Below are 18,206 nucleotides of genomic sequence, written 5' to 3' on the forward strand. Positions count from 1 at the left end.
GGATCAGGAGGCCCACATAAGTTAGATTTTCTCCATTTAGACCGGGATCTTTCCAACTAAATTTTTTCTACCACGGCCTTGGGGAGGGGGCATCTTTTTATGAAAACAATTTTCTATAATTTTTTTCTTTTCACTTTCTCGTTTCCTCCTCCATACCGATTTTGGCCAATGTTTTTCGCACTACGCTCTTAAAATTCATGGGAGAGCCTTTTCAGCAAAAAATAAAATAAAAACTATTTTCAGACGAAAAAGTGTGTGATTTAAGGGAGATTCGGCTGTTGTTTCTAGCACATCCCACGACCACCTTCGTTTCTCTGTCACTTAAACATGTATTGATGTTTTTCAATATTTTTCTCTCCATTAGGCGGCGAACTGGCACAAACGTTAGCTCGCCGGGCAAAATGCTTAGTTTTATTTCGTCTGTCTTTATGTTCTGAGTTCAAATTCCACCGAGGTCGACTTTGCCTTTCATCCTTTCGGGGTCGATAAATGAAGTAGTAGTTGCTTACTGGGGTCGATCTAATCGACTGGCCCCCTGCCCCCAAATCTTGGACCTTGTGCCTAGAGTCATCATCATCATCGTTTAACGTCTGCTTTCCATGCTGACATGGGTTGGACGGCTTGACTGAGGGCTGGCGAGCCAGAAGGCTGCAGCAGGCTCCAATCCGATCTGGCAATGTTTCTACAGCAGGATGCCCTTCCTAATGCCAACCACTCTGAGAGAGTAGTGGGTGCTTTTTATGTGCCACCAGCACGAGGGTCAGTCAGGTAGTACTGGCGTTGGCCATGCTTGAATGGTGTTTTTTATGTGCCACTGGCATGGGAGACACTCAAGCGGCACTGGCAACGATCATGCTTGAATGGTGCTTTTTATGTGCTACCAGCATGGGACCAGTCAGCTAGAACTGACATCGACTATGCTCAAATGGTGCTTTTTATGTGCCAACGGCAAAGAAGCCTGTCAGGTGGCACTGGCAACAATCACACTCGAATGGTGCTTTTTACATGCCACCAGCACGGGACCAATCAAATGGTACTGGCATCAACCACACGCAAATGGTGCTTTTTACAAGAATTTTTTTTTTCTCCATAGACATATGCTATTTAAAGAAAAATTTTGAAAATATGTGACTTTTGAACCCTACTCCTCCTCCTCATTGTTTCTTTTTATCTTTTGTTTTACTTGTTTCAGTCATTAGACTGTGGCCATGCTGAAGCATCGCCTTGAAGAATTTTTTAGTCGAATGAATTGACCCCAGCACTAGTGGTGGCTCAGATAAAATTAGTGGGGGTGCTGCTTCAGAAAATTTTTAACCATTGTTTTAATATTGTGTAAAAAAAAACAAACATAAAAAGAAAATTTATACATAAATTTGATTGGTTCATGTTTTAGCCACTGCCAGGTAGTATGTTTAATTTGTTCACTGAACACTGCTGCGAATTCCCCCTTGTTTTTCAAATATTCCCCCAAATCACAAAATAAATGGGGTTGAATCTGCCCTATTTTTCAAATCCTGGCAGCAACACTAGCTTGAAGCAGAATAATAATCTAATTCTACACTTTATCACATTCAAGAATATAAACACATTTTTAAGCACAACACACAGTCAAAAAGAAATACTACCTTTTACCAATACACCAGGGTCAGCACTATGTGAACCACAGTGCTCTCTCTCCCTAGCATGAATCTTCCTATCTTGGACATGTAAGCATGCGCACAACAGCTAAACACTGCATCGCTGGAACTGTAAAGTGCACAGTTCTATACAAGGATTTAAAAAAATTTTTGTCATAAACTAGGGGATGGCTACTGACATAAAGCTTAAGGATTATATAATGTACAACTATAAAGAAAGAATTAAGGAAAAAGGACTCATATTGAGTGGAAGCTGCAGTTCCACAGTGCCTATACACGAACCGCCACTGCCCAAAACTGACATTTTTAAACCTGGTACTTATTCTTTCGGTCTCTTTTGCCAAACCACTAAAGTACGGGGATGTAAACACACCAACACTGGTTGTCAAGTGGTAGTGGAGACAATTACACACACACATATTTACATATACATGTTTTTCCAGTTTCCGTTTACCAAACACACTTGGTCGGCCTAAAGCTATAGTAGAAATTTACCCAAGGTGTCACACAGTGGGATTGAACCCAGAACTATGTAGTTGGGAAGCAAGCTTCTTACCACAGCTATGCCTGTGTCTATAATTTAAAAATACTAGAAAACCTGAGATGGTCATTGCTGAGATTTATCCAGCATTGCTGAGATTTAAGAAACAGGTATGTAAATGATAACTTATTTTAATAGCCTACTTTTTTGTTAGTAAATATTTTTCCTAATAACCATATACATGGCCTTGCTTGGTTTAGAGTAGGGCTGAAAAGTTTAAATTACAAATTTCTTTTGTGCCTATATCCCAGCAATGGACCACTTGTGTGTTACTTCTGTATAAAATGTGTTTATGGGGAGAAAAATATTGAAAAACATTTATGCATGTGAGAATGGCAAAGAAACAAGGAAGGTGGTTGAGGGATGTTCTAGAAACAACAGCCAGGTCTCCCTTAAAACTTTTTTTTTACTGAAAGTGCTCCTATGGTAGTAAGTGCATAGTGCCCAGAGGTAGTGGTGAGGGGAAGAAGGTAAAAATCAGTTTTCCAAATTTTTTTCATAAAATGATGCACTCTCCACCCGTATCACTTTAAATGTTGTAGAAATAAACAAAATTGTAAACATTCCCCTCAAAATGGGCATCTTGATCTGAAACTCCACCAAGGTGCTACTTGCTTAATGTGGTTGGAAGAAGACATGGGACGAAGTGGTGGAAGCTGACCTCAGGACCTTGAGCCTGACAGATGAGTTGACAAAGGACCAGGATCTCTGGTGATATGAGGTTCTCAGAAAGATTTGCTCTCCTCAGCAAAACTAAGTTCTGGAAGTGCTATATTTGGATTCTCCACCCATTAAAGTGACTCCCTCGCTTCATACACTATGCCTACCTCTTGTCCTCTCCTCCTCCCAGCAATTGTATCATCTTTACTACTCCTGCTACTTGTGGCCCTTCACTCTTCTGAGGAACATGGTGAGAGATTCCACCAGGATATTGCTACAATGGAGAAAAGATACCAAGGACACTGCAATGATGGGGGACTATAGTCATTGGTGCATACAGATTTAGGAGCTCACAGTAGGAGAGCATGATCTTCACTGCATTTCTAGTAAAATCTTATAATCTCATCATAGTTTTGCTTACATTTCTCATTAGTTTAAAAATAAATGTTAGGACAAAATATTTTTAGTTCCTATTAATGTACAATGAGAATAAGTTGATTAAAGTACTATCGCAGCTAAATTTTGTTCCCATTTTGTAGGAAACTGTAATTATCTCCTAAAATATCGATGCTATGCAATTTTCAAGGGTAGTTTTGAAATCAGGAGGGAAAAATTACCTGTGAAATGCTAAAAACATTTAGAGAAACGAAACTTTTGTTATCCAGTGTAATGATAAAGTTATTTTACTAAGGTTTTTGTTATTTTCAAAACAAATTGAAACAAAGGCAGTACATTTCAGATGAAATATTGTACCAAAAGTGTTAATATTGTTTGATCAAACATACCTCTTATCAAAGGCATTCCAGCCTTGAGCATCCCGTATGTTACTGTCCTCTAGACAAGTTGGAGGAAGGTGTCTGTACTATTTTGGCATAGTTATTACAGCTGGATGCCCTTCCTATCACTAGCCATGTTACACTAATGTCAGGGAGCTCTTTAAATTGTTATCCATTTTTGACTATTTGAACCAATTCACTCTTGGAAATATATCTGTCATTCAATTTGACTAAGCAGACAGCAAGAAAGAATTACCAACCAAGTCATCATCTGGGAACTGAGCTATGAGAAAATGAACCATAGTTGTCCTTCCAAAATTATGGTCAGGACCCTCATGAAGGACAGTGGCACCATGGTATCATGACTACTTAAGAACTTAGGTCACTGAGGTTGGAATGAGGTGTGTGGTGTGCCGGTTATTGTATCTGATGAAAGTTGTAGCTGATAGATCATCGTCATAGAGGTTGCCATGCAGCTTGCAAGTCTACAAGACCTCAAGTGGTATGGGAACATACTAGGAGAATGAAGAGTAAACAGTGATTAAGTATGAGGGAAAAAGGCTGATGGAACTGGAAAGTGTTATAAGAGGTGATGAGGTGTCAGAGTGGACCTTCAAGGTAGTTAGGAATGAATGGGGCAGTGATGAGTGAGTGGAACAAGTAGAGGATGCCTGATGGTGCAAGGCAGCAGAATAGAAATAACGACAGAGTAAACAGGGAGATAAAAGAGAGCTGGTGTGCTGTTGGGTCAGTTGCAGGAGTGGATGGAGAAAAGAGAAAAATAAATATTCATTAAAGCATTTTCTTTTAATATTTATTTTCAGAAAATAATGGTCTCTCAAGATGGTTCAGAAGACAATTCACATCAGTTCAAGATTTTGTTGGCTTCTGACATTCACCTGGGATATATGGAAAATGATTCTGTTCGAGGCAATGATTCCCTTGTAACATTTGAAGAGATCCTTGAAAAAGCAAAGCAAAATGATGTTGATTTCATACTTTTTGGAGGAGATTTGTTTCATGAAAACAAACCATCTCGTTCAATCCTACATGGCTGCCTGGCACTGTTACGCAAATATTGCATGGGAGACAAACCAATACAATTTGAGTTTGTTAGTGACCAATCTGTGAATTTTGAACACTGCACTTTCCCATCATTGAACTATGATGACCCAAATCTCAATATTTCCTACCCAATATTTTCCATCCATGGTAACCATGATGACCCTACAGGTCAAGGAAACCTTTGTTCTCTTGATCTGTTTCACACCATTGGGCTTATTAACTACTTTGGCAAATGTACATCTCTTGATAAAATAGTTTTGTCCCCATTACTCTTGCAGAAAGGAAGAACAAAGTTAGCCTTATTTGGACTTGGATCAATTCAAGATGAGCGTTTACATCGCATGTTTCTCAAGAAAAACGTCTCCATGCTACGACCCAGAGAAGACAAAGAAGACTGGTTTAATGTATGTGTGCTCCACCAGAATCGTGCCAAGCATTCAGCCACTAAATATATCCCTGAACAGTTTCTAGATGATTTTATTGATCTTGTTGTGTGGGGCCATGAACATGAATGCCGAATAGACCCTGAATGGAATAATGTACAGAACTTTTATGTATGTCAACCTGGCAGCTCTATAGCAACATCACTGAGTCCAGCTGAAGCTGTACAAAAACATGTTGCTCTTCTTTATATTGATGGTAAAAATTTTAAGATAAGTAAACTTCCTTTAGAAACAGTGAGGCAGTTTTATACTGAAGATATTGTTCTAATGGAAACAAATCTGAAACCAGATGATCTGAAAATCTCAAAGAAAATGGAAGACTTTTGTGCTGAGAAAGTTGATAGTTATGTCCGTCTTGCTGGTTTGTAGCATTTTATTATTTGATCCTTTTGTGATACTCCATGTTACTATTGAAATAGTCTGACAGCGTTGTCATTACCACTGTCATTGTTTCAACGTCCACTTTTTCATGTTTGCATGGTTTGCTTAGAATTTGTTGAGGCAGATGTACTTCCTGTCACTAACCTTCACCTGTTTACAAGTAAGGTAATATTTCCCCGTGGGCAGACATGGAAGATTGGAAATGAAGGACACCGCTAGCATGATAGTGACACTCACTCACAATTATCACATGATATCAAGGCAAGGATATAGTAGCACAGACGTACACACACACACACACACACAGAGGGAGTGGACTTTGGGTGGCTTGGTGCTTTAGTAGTATACACTTGCCCAAGGTGCCATGTAGTGGGACAGAATCTTAAGCCATGTAGTTGGGAAGCAAACTTTTTGCCACACAGTCATCCTGTCTGTGTTTCAATTAAATTTCAAAAGAGTTGATAAAGTAAAGTAGCAGTTCACTAGAATAGACTGGAATTGTTTGAGCTTTAGAGAAAAGATCTTGTGATATTTGTTGCTTTTGTTTGTATTCTGAGTTCTTGAGTGGAGACTTAAGCCATGAGTACTTTTAGTGGAGTTAATTCTGTTGCAAGCATGTTCAAAGCAGGTCACTTTAGATTCTGACAATCTAAATATCTTTCTCCTCTCCCTCCACAAGTCTAAGAGGCCCTGAAAAAGATATGGCCATGGACTCAACCATTCCCTTCCTAAATGAGAATTAAAAAACAAAATATGAAGTTATTGTTTAGAAAATAATTTAACCAAAAGGCTTTCACATAAAATTACAATGCAAAATTTTAATTTAAATATGATCACTTTAAAACAAGTAGTTATGTATCAAAGAATTGGTTGTCTCTGGTGGATTGGTATTGGTTTAAACATTTTGTTGCTGTTGAAACCTAGGTCGTACCTAGGCAAGTTTTCCAGCCATGACCAACTTTTTTTCTTTTTTCCGTTTTAGACTCATCATGTCTTGGACTATACTTATCATATCTTGGACATTCGATGTGTCCTTTTTTTAAGATAGTTGGGTGTGATTTGACAGAGAAACATTTGCTCTTTCTAGTGTGTCTAATGGCATGTAGATACTCTTCATCTTACAGTAATGCCTTCACTCCACTATGTTTTCTGATATGCCTTGTAAGTGGATTTGGTAGACAGAAACCTCTTCTTGGCTGTTTCTGTTTCTGTCTTGTTACACAAGAAGACTGACCTTCTCACTCATAAATGCCATCCATGCAAAGGAACCACTCAGCTGATTCTGATATGTGTCTATGCCTGTGTGTGTTTATTCTTGTCTTGATATCATGTGCTAATTGTAACTAACATCACAGTCTTTCAAGTATTTGTAGTTCTCCATGAAAACTGTTTGACCAGTCTGCTGGTTGTGTTCAAAGAATTATTAGGGTAAATATTTCTTTGAATAGAAACATAAGGGTTGGTGACAGGAAGAACATCCAGCCAAAAGAAATCTGACTTGACAAATTTTGTTTGACTCATGTAAGTATGGAAAAGTGGAAGTAAAAATAATGATGATTATGATAATTGTTTGTGATCTAGATACAAGGTCAAGAATTTTGAGGGGAGGGATGAATTGATACCATCAACTCTACTACTTGAATAGTATTTTTATTTTTGCACCTTGAAAGGATGAAAGGCTAAGTTGACTTGGGCAGGATTTGAACTCAAAATGCAAAGAGACGTAACTAAATATAAAAAGGCACTCTGACATAATTCTACTAATCAATAATAATTATTTTTAATATATGCTCAAGGTTGCAGATTTGTGAGTATGCTACAACCTGTTATGTTGATCCAAGTACTTCACTGGTATTTAATTGACCTCAGAAAGAGAAAAGACAGTGTTAACTTTAGTGCGATTTGAACTTGGGATATAAAGAACAAGAACAAATACCACAAGGCATTTTGTCTTACATTGTAATGATTCTGCCAATCTAAAATAACTGATTTTAAATTAGGGGCAACAGCCTCAGTACTTTGCTGGTATTTTATTATTTTGACTACTCCTTTATAATTTCTAATTCAGACACAAGCCCAATAATTTTGGGGGAATGTATTTATTTGATTAAATCACCCCCGCTCTCTTGCTTGACTGCTACTTTATTTTATTGACCTATCAGGATGAAAGACAAAGTAACTTCAGTAGGAATTGAACTCAATGTAAAGAGCTTGGACAAATATCTCAAGGCAATTTCCAATGCTTTAACAATTCTAATACAGCATCTTGATAATGATAATAGTAATGATAATAATAATGAAATGCCCTGATGCAGTGGCTCTCATGGCTTCTGATCTTAGCTGATTGGAAGTGTTATCATGTACATTTTATGATCATGTCTTAGTATAAAAGATGGGCTACAGCAAATATTCTGCATAATACCACAGATTTGCTTGTCAGTTGTTTGACCATAACCAGTTGAGCATGTCCCTTAGTGGCTGACGATATCTCTGATCACAAGCAAAAGTAGTGGGGGAGCATCATAGCCATGTGTTGAGAGGGATTCTTTAGGGTTTGAATAATTCACCTCTGGAAACATGGGTGTTTTGTTTATCACCCTTAAACAACCCTTATTCAGGGACCTTTTGAGCAGGATGGGCTACTCAACCTGAAGAAAATTCTAACTGGGCCTCACCTGCAAGGTCATGCACTGTTTATCTTGTCATAGTGTACCCTTATCAGATGGGTAGTCATTATGGGTATACTGGGCTTTGTATATTTTACCCCAGTGTCACTTAGATGGCATGCACTGCTCCTTCACTTAATAATTCTTTCCAAAAAAAGAACAAGGTCTGAAATTTAGGGGAAAAGGACTAGTTGATTGCATTGACCCCCAGTACTCATCTGGTTCTTATTTTATCAACCTAACCTTGAAAGGGTTGATGTCGTTAACTTCAGCAGCATTTAAATTCAGTATGTAAAGGTGGAAGAAATATAAAGAGCCAGAAATGTAAATACCAGTTAGCATTTTGCCTGATGCACTAACAGCCAGCTTATTGTTGGTTTCTAGCATGGGCACAATGCCCCAAACTTTTTGAAGTATACATCAAATTATACCTCACTACTTTGCTAGTATTTTATTTTATCAACACTGGAAGAATGATACTCTAATGATTCCACAAATCCACAGCTCTAAAATAATAATAATTTAGGCACAAGACCAACAACTTTTTAGGGGAAGGAGATGAGTAAATTACATTGGCCCCCAAACATTTGATTGGTATTTTATTGATCTCAGAAGGTTGAAAGGCAAATTTGATCATGCAAGTATGAAGAGCTGTAACTAAATGCCACAAAGTATTTTGTCAATGATTCTGCCAATAACAACCATTATAATTTTCATTTATTTTTTTCTTAAATTCACTTTTTACATTTGTGAAAACTCACAATGTTTTCCTCTTAACATCTTGTGTATTTACTTCTATTTCCTCCAGAATCCTCACACACAGGACATGCTAAACAACCAAAGAAACCTCTTATTCGTCTACGTGTTGATTACAGTGGAGGTTATGAACCATTTTCTTCATTTCGGTAGGTTTTTAACTTTTAAAAAATTTGTCACTTCTCACTTGCAATGCCTTTATATTTTTTTTTATTTTTTAATAACTTAATCAGAAGAGGATAGCATCCATAACTTTTTCAGTGGTATTGGCATAAGTTTAAGGAAGGAATCAAGTTATTCATTGACCATAGACCTGTCCTAATTACTTGCAACTGAGAAAATTACATTAAAAAGACTGAAGTGCCAGGTGATAGTGTGAAACTGAGCAATGAATTAAGTTCCCCAATTGTTCCCCTGCCCAATAGGGACAGTCCTTATGGAAGGATTCCACACAATTTTCCAATGACTAAATTCAACTCAGATTGTTTTGGTCAACTCGAAACCAAGTTTCAAGACCTGCTGAAGATGTTCTGCAGTTGAATGAAACTCTGAACCATATAATTGCAAAACAGACTTCTTAACTATTTCTCAGCACTTGGCATAAAGCCACATCCTCCTCTTAAATACTTACCTCACCCCTTTTTAATGTGGTAGGATTTTTTTCTTTTTTCTGTTCTTTCATGTGTTGTTGCACCTTAACTTGTTGTGACCTCACTAGTTCCAGTGTCAAAAACACCCAGTATACACAGATCGTGTCAACCTGTTCAGCATGGAAAAAGAATGTTAAATGATGATGATGATGATGATGAATGTGACTCGACCAAAACTAAATCTGTGGAAAAATAGTAGCACTAATAATTTCTTTCGTTTAGGCTGTTTTGATAATTTATCTCTGCTATTCAAAAGTTGTAATGACAAACAGCAGAAACACTATGTGACACATAGCAGCTAAATTTACTTCACCATACACTATCGACTTAAAAAAAGATCCATTGAGTAAAGTAGTCCTAAATACATTATAACTGGAAAAAAAAAAAGAGTATGGTCATAACTGGAATGTTTAAAAGGGTCTGTTTGACTAGAGCTGACCTGCCTCTAAATAATAACAGTTTTTATAAGTCCTGTGGTGGTTACTTCTCAGTATCAGCTCAGAAAAGTCAATGAGATTTCTCTTTATTGACAACATCAGTGTAGAACTTTCTTATAATAATTCTTTCTAACATAGGCACAGACCAGAAATTTGGTGGGAGGAAAGGAGTTGACTATTTTATCAACCCTGGAAAGATAAGATGCAAAAACAACTTTGGTGTATAATAATTCTTTCTACTATAGACACAAGGCCTTAAATTTTGTGGGAGGGTGCTAGTTGATTACATCAACCCAGTGTCTTACTGGTACTTATTTTATTGACCCTGAAAAGATGAAAGACAAAATTGACCTTAGTGGAATTTGAACTTAGAACATAAAGCTTGAAGAAATGTTGTGAAGTATTCAATAATAACCTTATTATTCTGCTTTACTTATGTTACTTATTCCGTTGGTGATGTTTTCACATGATTAGAGAAAAGGTGGGAGAGAGAAGCGTCCATGACATGAGATAGAGGGGATGTAGTTGTAATGTTTTCATGTGATTAGCTGAAGGGAAAGAGTGGAGAAAAAAAGAATATAGGGCAAAGAGTGAAACAGAAAGAGGGAGAAAGAAGAAGAGAGAGAGAAACCTCCATGATGTGAGGTAGGGGGAACGTAATAATTTTTGCAGAGGGGTGATGTTCTGATGGGGAGGTTAAAGAAAGGCTGAGTGAGATGGTAGTGGTGGTAATGATTGGATAGTGAAAAGTATTTTTTTAAAAATTGAACCAAGTTTTTTATATCTCACCTCTCACTTAAGGTATGCACATGAGTTCAATTCTGTGAAATATTCACGCTTATTTACATGACAGATATATGCAATTTAACTTAAGGTTGTACTATATGTACAGGATATTTTGTTTTTTTGTTTATGGGAAAATGGAAAATTATGAGTGAATATTTATTTTATGAGTCCTGTGTATTAAGTCTATAAAATTGTGCATAAAGTATATAAAATGTATATATAAATTGCATTAAGTAATCATCGTATTCCAGTTTCTTTCACTTTTCAATGAGTAGCAGATGAGCAACTATCTTTCTATACAGACACAACACAGGCTACTCTTTCAGATTTTTTCGGATGAACTTTTCAGAAATGGGTCCCACTAGTTATATAATAACAATAACAATAGTAGTAGTTCTCTATTTGCCATAAGGGTGTCACTGATGCCACCTAGTAATACTACGCAATTTTAACAGTACATACATCATCAACTATTAGCCAGGTGACCTCCCTGTATCCAGGGGTCAGCTTGCTAAGACTTTCCACTTTCTTCTGCTGCATGTATAGTATACATACAATCTCCCAAGTTGTTGTTTCCTGTCCGTGCTTTGATGTTAGTCCATAAACATGTTTGGCAACCTTTTGCTCTCTAAATTCTCCAGCTCTCACTTAGCTGACTGCATCTCTGTATGTGGCTTGCACAACTCTCACCAGCCATTCTTCAACTCTTAATTTTCTGAGTAACCTCCAGACTTGAGATCTTAGTGCTCTGTCAAAGGCTTTTGATAATGAAGCTTGGTTAGAAACTTCCTTTGCAGTTCTCCCACTATGGAAAAGAGTATCAGTGGTACTTGGGACAAACTGGAACTGCATCTCATTTAAGTGGATTCTTTTCCAAATCAATTGTGCTAAACTCTGTTATTTTCACAACTTGGTCCATCAGTTTGATTCCTTTGTAGTTGCTTCTTTCTAGAGCATCTCTTTTGTGCTTGTAACAGTTGATGACTATACTGTTGTGCCAGTTATTAGGTATGATCTCCCTGTGTAACTGGGTTGTATATGGGTAGTTATCTTCAGTCCTATTTCACCAGATATTTTTAGCATCTCATCCACCATACCAGATGGACCAGCTATCATCCTTAACTTCATATCTTTAATAGCTATTTTGACCATGTAGCTATCTACCATCATTGCTGGTCCCTTAGTTGGGCAAACTTCAGGAAAATTCTCTTCTATGCATTTTCCACATTCAACAATCTCACAGTGAGGCTGGGGCACCTTCTACACATTCCTTCTCCAGACTGACTTTTATCTCTTAACCCTTTCGTTACCAAACCGCCCAAAGCCGCCCGAAAAAAATTTTGGTTTATGAGACCAAACCGCCCAAAGCTGCCCGAATTTACCTATTCATATTTAAATGAGAATATCAGAGCAAATCTCTTCAGTACATTCGTGAAAACACGTATTATACTTCGTAAACAGTTCAACTACAGTTTTGTACAATAATCGAAGTGTAATTTTAATTCCGTGAATTTTGGGAGATTTTTTTCCGAAATTTGTTCCTATTGTGTTTTCAAAATTTGTAATTCTGACAAAAAATGGATGCGAATTTCATTATATCAAGCAGCGAGTCAGAATTCGAAGGATTTTCTACTGAAGACCTTCATAAATCTAACTCTATGACTGAAAAAAAAAAGCATGTGGTATTTGATAATGAATCTGATGTTTCATTTTCCGAAAGTGAAAACAGTGAATCTGAGATCTCCGATAGCGATAAAGAAAACGAATTGGCACCTGAATGGAGTGAAAATTTAAAAACTGTTTCTTTCGGTGATTTTTCTGAAGAAACTGGACCAAGCCACAGACTTTCCCAGAAGGGTAAAGCCTTAGACTATTTCTATTTACTTTTTCGAATGAGCCTATTTGAAATCATTACGGCAGAAACGAACCGTTACGCTAAACGTAAACAAAGCGAAAGAAACGATAGTTTGTGGTTTCCCACAACCTTAAATGAAATTAAGACTATTTTGCCATAAATATTATTATGGGTATCAGAAAGTTACCCAGAATAACAAATTCTATCATAAAATTTTGTTGTATACCCAATTGAATATTAGCTAATAACCCATTTTCTATAGCGATGTTTGAACAAAATTTTAATAATTTTATATTTTGTGGAATTTACCTGTATCTACCTGCAATTAGAGTCACTTTGTGACAAAAATTATAGTATAGAATTGGTTGAGAATATTTCATTAAATTATCTTCCAAAAATCAGATTAATATATCGATAAATAAAAAAGTTATAGTTGTTTAATGAAACCAGACTAAATTTATGATTACGTTAGGAATTAATTGAAACACATAAGGGGTGTAATTTGGTCAGAAATATAGTAACGAAAGGATTAATATGTATAAATTTTATTCTGAGGTCACTAAGCCTGTGTTGGGTGGTACAGTCTTCATCTTGAAGGCACTTGATATTTACAACCATTTTGCCTATCCCAATTCCGAGTGAGAATGAAATCTGTCTGGTTTGCATATTCACCTGATTGGAAGGTGATCAAGTAGTTGGCTGGTTTTCTGAAATTTGTGTTGCAAATAGTTACTTCATTTGGATCATTGAACACCGGAAACCTTGGTCCCTCCACATTTCATCATCATCATCTGCTTTTCATGCTGGCATGGGTTAGATGGTTTGACTGAAACTGGTAAGCTGGAGAGCCGCACCAGGTCCCAATCCGATTTGGCCTGGTTTCTATGGCTGGGAGCCTTTCCTAACACTGACCACTCCAAGAGTGTAATGGATACTTTTTATGTGCCAGTTATGTGACACTGGCATTGGCCACAACTATGACTTCACTTGGCTTGACAAGTCTTTGGGAAACATCTTGCCGAAGGTCTCGGTCACTTATCACTTCCGTGAGGCCCAACGTTTGAAGATCATGCTTCACCACTCCGTCTCATGTCTTTCATGGATCTAGATATCAGCACTTTTTTTACACAGCTGTTCTCATTCATAGACATCACATAACCATACCAGTGCAGTCGTCTCTCTTGTGCACCACATCTGATGTTTCTTATGCCTAACTTTTCTCTCAAGGCACTCAGCACTCTGTTGTACATGCATACTGACGTTACGCATTCAGTGAGGCATACTAGCTTCATTTCTTTCAAGCTTACGCATATCCTTGGCAGTCACAGCCCATGTTTCACTGCCATGTAGCATGGCTGTTCACACACAGGCATCATACAATCTGTCTTTCACTCTGAGGGCGAGGCCTTTTGTTACCAACAGAAGTAGGAGCTCTCTGAACTTTGTCCATTCTATTCTTATTCTAGCAGCTACATTCCTGAAGCATCCACCTCCGTTACTGACTTGGTCACCTAGATAACAGAAGCTATCAACTATTTCTAGTTTTCCCCCGCTAGCATTGGATGGAGTTTATTTTCTGTACACTTTTAGTGTTTATTGTATCTGTGCACCTTCCACCTACAAAAACTATTTTCCCTGTTAACCTTCCTCTGATATTGCTGCACCTCTTATAAGTCCATAGCTTACACCGGGTACATCATATGGAGTTTCTACATTCACCTTTTCTACAGATTGAGCAGGGCCATCTACCTGAAGGGATTTGGGATTTGTCTGCTTTCCTACTTACTAAGACTTCAGTTTTTACTAGATTAACTCTAAGGACCTCTAGAACCATATCTACAACCATGTAATGTACTCCAGGATAGCCATCATGATGTTACTTGACATGTCCATTGAAGTCACTAGACAAGATAATGATGTTGCTATCATCTGTTAGCATAGTGGTGTGTAGGAGTGTCATAAAAGCAAGTCTTTTGTTCATCAGGAAAACTTGTTTGTGGGTCATAGGCAGAGATAACAGACACTTGCTTTGCCTACTTGTCTAAGCTTAGTTATCCTGTTGTAGAACTCTGGATACTATAGACACACTTTTAGCCAACAGAATACTTCACCTAAATTAGCCTTGTTACTTATCAAGAAGAATTTGTATTGGTATTCTTCACATAGTGGCTAGAAAAGCATCCACTATACTCTTGGAGTGGTTGGCATTAGGAATGGCATCCAGCTGTAGAAATCATGCCAAATCAAATTGGAACCTGGTGCAGCTTGCCAGTTTTCAGTCAAACTATACAACCTGTGCTAGCATGGAAAACAGACATTAAATAATGATGATTTAGAGACTGATGTTTAAAGCATTTTTCTTGCAATTGAAAGGGAATGTGTGATTGCTTAATGACAGCCGAAGGATTTTTGTATTTGGTTTAGATGTTTCAATCTGGCCACCCTAAGACTGCATAGTGCTAGCACACATGTTAATCCTTTATACACATTTAGAGTTTATTATTGAGTTGGAGTATTTTATGAGTTAGGCATTGTTTTACAGGTTGGATGCTCTTCCTATTACCAACTACCTTACAGACTTTTGTGCCACTAGCACTATAGAGGTTGTCTCTGCTCTGGCTTATGAAGTTCAAATGTGTATGTGTATATATGTGTGTGTGCAAGTTGTTTGGGTTAATGACAATTTTTATGTTTCCTTTTCTCAGAATCAACTTAATATATTAGGGAACAGTCAAGAGTGTTGGTGTGCATAAAGTTTAAAGTTGTAGTTAAAAAAAAAGGTAGCTGACATGAAGGACAGGAAGCCATCTGAATATTTGAAAACACTTAAACCTGTATCATGACGATTCACACAAGGTATCAGAATGCTGATATCATGACTACTGCTCAATGCTCTGTGAACACTGTAAAGTTGTAAGATGTGACATGGGCAATTGCAGTGACCAGTAGGATGGGATACAATAATCATTCTTACTGTGTCCACACACCAGAATTCATCCAACAACTGCAGGAGAAGATGATGGAAGATCTAAGCAAGGGAATCTGGGCTTTGGTGAGAGAGATGGATGTTAGTCACCACTGTGAAGTTGGCCCTGAATGAGATCCTTTGCTACCACTCATACAAGAGGTGCAAGGGACAAATTCTGACAGCTAAGGCGAAGGAGAACCACTTGACAAAAGCAAAGAAGCTTAGACATGCTGGTGAGCCAGGGATGATCTTGTTCTTCTCAGATGAAAACAACTTCTGCTAGGACCAGTTTCACAACATCCAGAACAACAGGTAACTTGAAAACCAAGTTCTCCCAAACTGTACTGGTCTTTGGGTTTGTCTTCAGTGAAAGTGATGCAATGCCACCCCCACATCTTTGAACACATAGTAATGTGAAGCTGCTGGAGACTACGGTAACTCCCTGGTTAGAGCGGGTTGCTGCTGGAAGGCCATATGTGTGGTAGCAGATTCAACTCATTGTTGTATCTCTGGAAAGAGTCAGAAGTAGTTGTCAGAGGATTTCTATGACTTCACAGCCCTAGTTTCTGGACTTCTAATTCACCTGATTGTAACCCTATTGATTACTATGTGTGAGACAATTGAGAAAGACACCAACCACTCTACCAGCAACACCAAAGCTGAGCCAGTGGCCAAGATCAAGGTGTTTAAAGATCTCTCAAAGAACATAGTAAAGAATGCATGCAGGTTCCAGAGCGGTTTTGAGGCCATGGTGGTAACTGAGGGTGGTTATTTAGAGTAAACTGTTATCTTCCAGCCATAATCTGGCTGATATTTTTTGATTTATTAAAAAAATACTTATATTTTTGGGTGAGATACTGTTTTTGGGGTGAGATACTGCTTTTATGCAAACTGTCAAATTTGGCCCAAACACCTTATATATATATACTAGCAGTATCGCCCAGTGTTGCTCGGGTTTGTAAGGGAAATAACTATAAAGCATTTTTAGAGAGTTATAGTCAAAAAAATGCATTAAAAATGGAAAAAAATTATAGTAAATTTTTTTTAAATCGTTAACTCATCGTAGACATTTTTAGAGAGTTACTTCCCTTATATAATAGCAAAAAAAATGCATTAAAATGGAAAAAAATGATGGTAAATTATTTTTAAAATCGTAGACTCATCGTAGACGCGTGCTAATACCCAGAAGGGCTCGATATGAATCACGACTATAACTGCACCGCAAAATGTGGGAGTAGTTAGGAATCTAAATCGTAGGAGACAGACACACAACTTCACTTTTATATATAAAGATTTGTGCAACAACTAAAACATTCGGTTGTGCAAATTGTTTGCACAGGAAACCTGCCCTGTGTGGCGGTTTTTGCCGTTTTTGTGGATCTGTTTCAGCTTTTTTAGCGATTTCTGTTTTGGCGACTTCAAGCCATGAAGTCGTTGTTCTAAAAGAACGCTGGTCTCCTTGACAACGCTTTACGACGTTGATTTCCTTACACTCCCTTCCCCACAGCTTCACGAGGGAGGGAAGAAGGGGGAGAAGTAACACAGGTGCAGGTGTGAGCATGGACGCCAACTCCGCCGCCATCAACACACGAAAAAATATGCGTTAAAATGGAAAAAAATTATGGTAAATTATTTTTTTAAATCGTAGACTCATCGTAGGCGCGCGTTAATACCCAGACGGGCTCGATATGAATCACGACTATAAGATACCTGAATTTGGTTAAACTGCACCGCAAAATGTGGGAGTAGTTAGGAATCTAAATCGTAGGAGACAGACACTCACACAACCTCACTTTTATATATATAGACTAGCAGTAACGCCCGGCGTTGCTCGGGTTTGTAAGGGAAATAACTATATAAGCATTTTTAGAGAGTTACTTCCCTTATAGATGCCAATTCGGGCTTTCTTAGCCATTTCTGTTTTGGTGTCTTCAAGCCATGAAGTCGTTGTTCTAAAAGAACGCTGGTCTCCTTGACAACGCTTTACGACATTGATTTCCTTACACTCCCTTCCCCACAGCCTCACGAGGGAGGGAAGAAGGGGGAGAAGCAAACAGGTGCAGGTGTGACTATGGACGCCAACTCCGCCGCCATCGACACACGAAAAATTATGCATTAAAATGGAATAAAAAATGATGTTAAATTATTTTTAAAATCGTAGACTCATCGTAGACGCGCGCTAATACTCAGATGGGCTCGATATGAATCACAACTATAAGATACCCGAATTTGGTTAAACTGCACCGCAAAATGTGGGAGTAGTTAGGAATCTAAATTGTAGGAGACAGACACTCACACAACTACAGTTTTATATATATAGATATATATATGGTCTTATGCTATATGCGCACATATATGTGCGTGTGCCTGCACAAAAGTGTGACTGCATGCGCGAAAGTGCAACTGCGCATGCACAAAAGTGCGACTGCGCATGCGCGAACGTGTGAGTGTGCATGCACGAATGTATGACTGCGCATGCGCGAATGTGTGACTGCGCATGCGCGAATGTGTGACTGCGCATGCGCGAACGTGTGACTGCATGCGCGAACGTGTGCGTGCGCACGCGCGAACGTGTGACTGCACAT

General features: G+C 38.0%; 1 protein-coding gene across 1 annotated transcript in view; it reads left to right on the forward strand.

The window, feature by feature from the left end:
* Positions 1 to 2,127: 2,127 nt before the first annotated feature.
* The window catches only part of LOC115223932 (double-strand break repair protein MRE11), a 62,053-nt gene continuing 45,974 nt past the window's right edge, over positions 2,128 to 18,206 (forward strand). The window contains exons 1-3 of the mRNA XM_029794668.2: positions 2,128 to 2,288; positions 4,439 to 5,483; positions 8,978 to 9,074. Of these exons, the coding sequence (XP_029650528.1) occupies positions 2,241 to 2,288; positions 4,439 to 5,483; positions 8,978 to 9,074 (1,190 nt within the window). The 5' untranslated portion in view covers positions 2,128 to 2,240. The remainder of the gene's footprint in view (positions 2,289 to 4,438; positions 5,484 to 8,977; positions 9,075 to 18,206) is intronic.

Source organism: Octopus sinensis, linkage group LG24 (genome assembly GCF_006345805.1).
Source record: "Octopus sinensis linkage group LG24, ASM634580v1, whole genome shotgun sequence".
Lineage (NCBI taxonomy): Eukaryota > Metazoa > Mollusca > Cephalopoda > Octopoda > Octopodidae > Octopus > Octopus sinensis.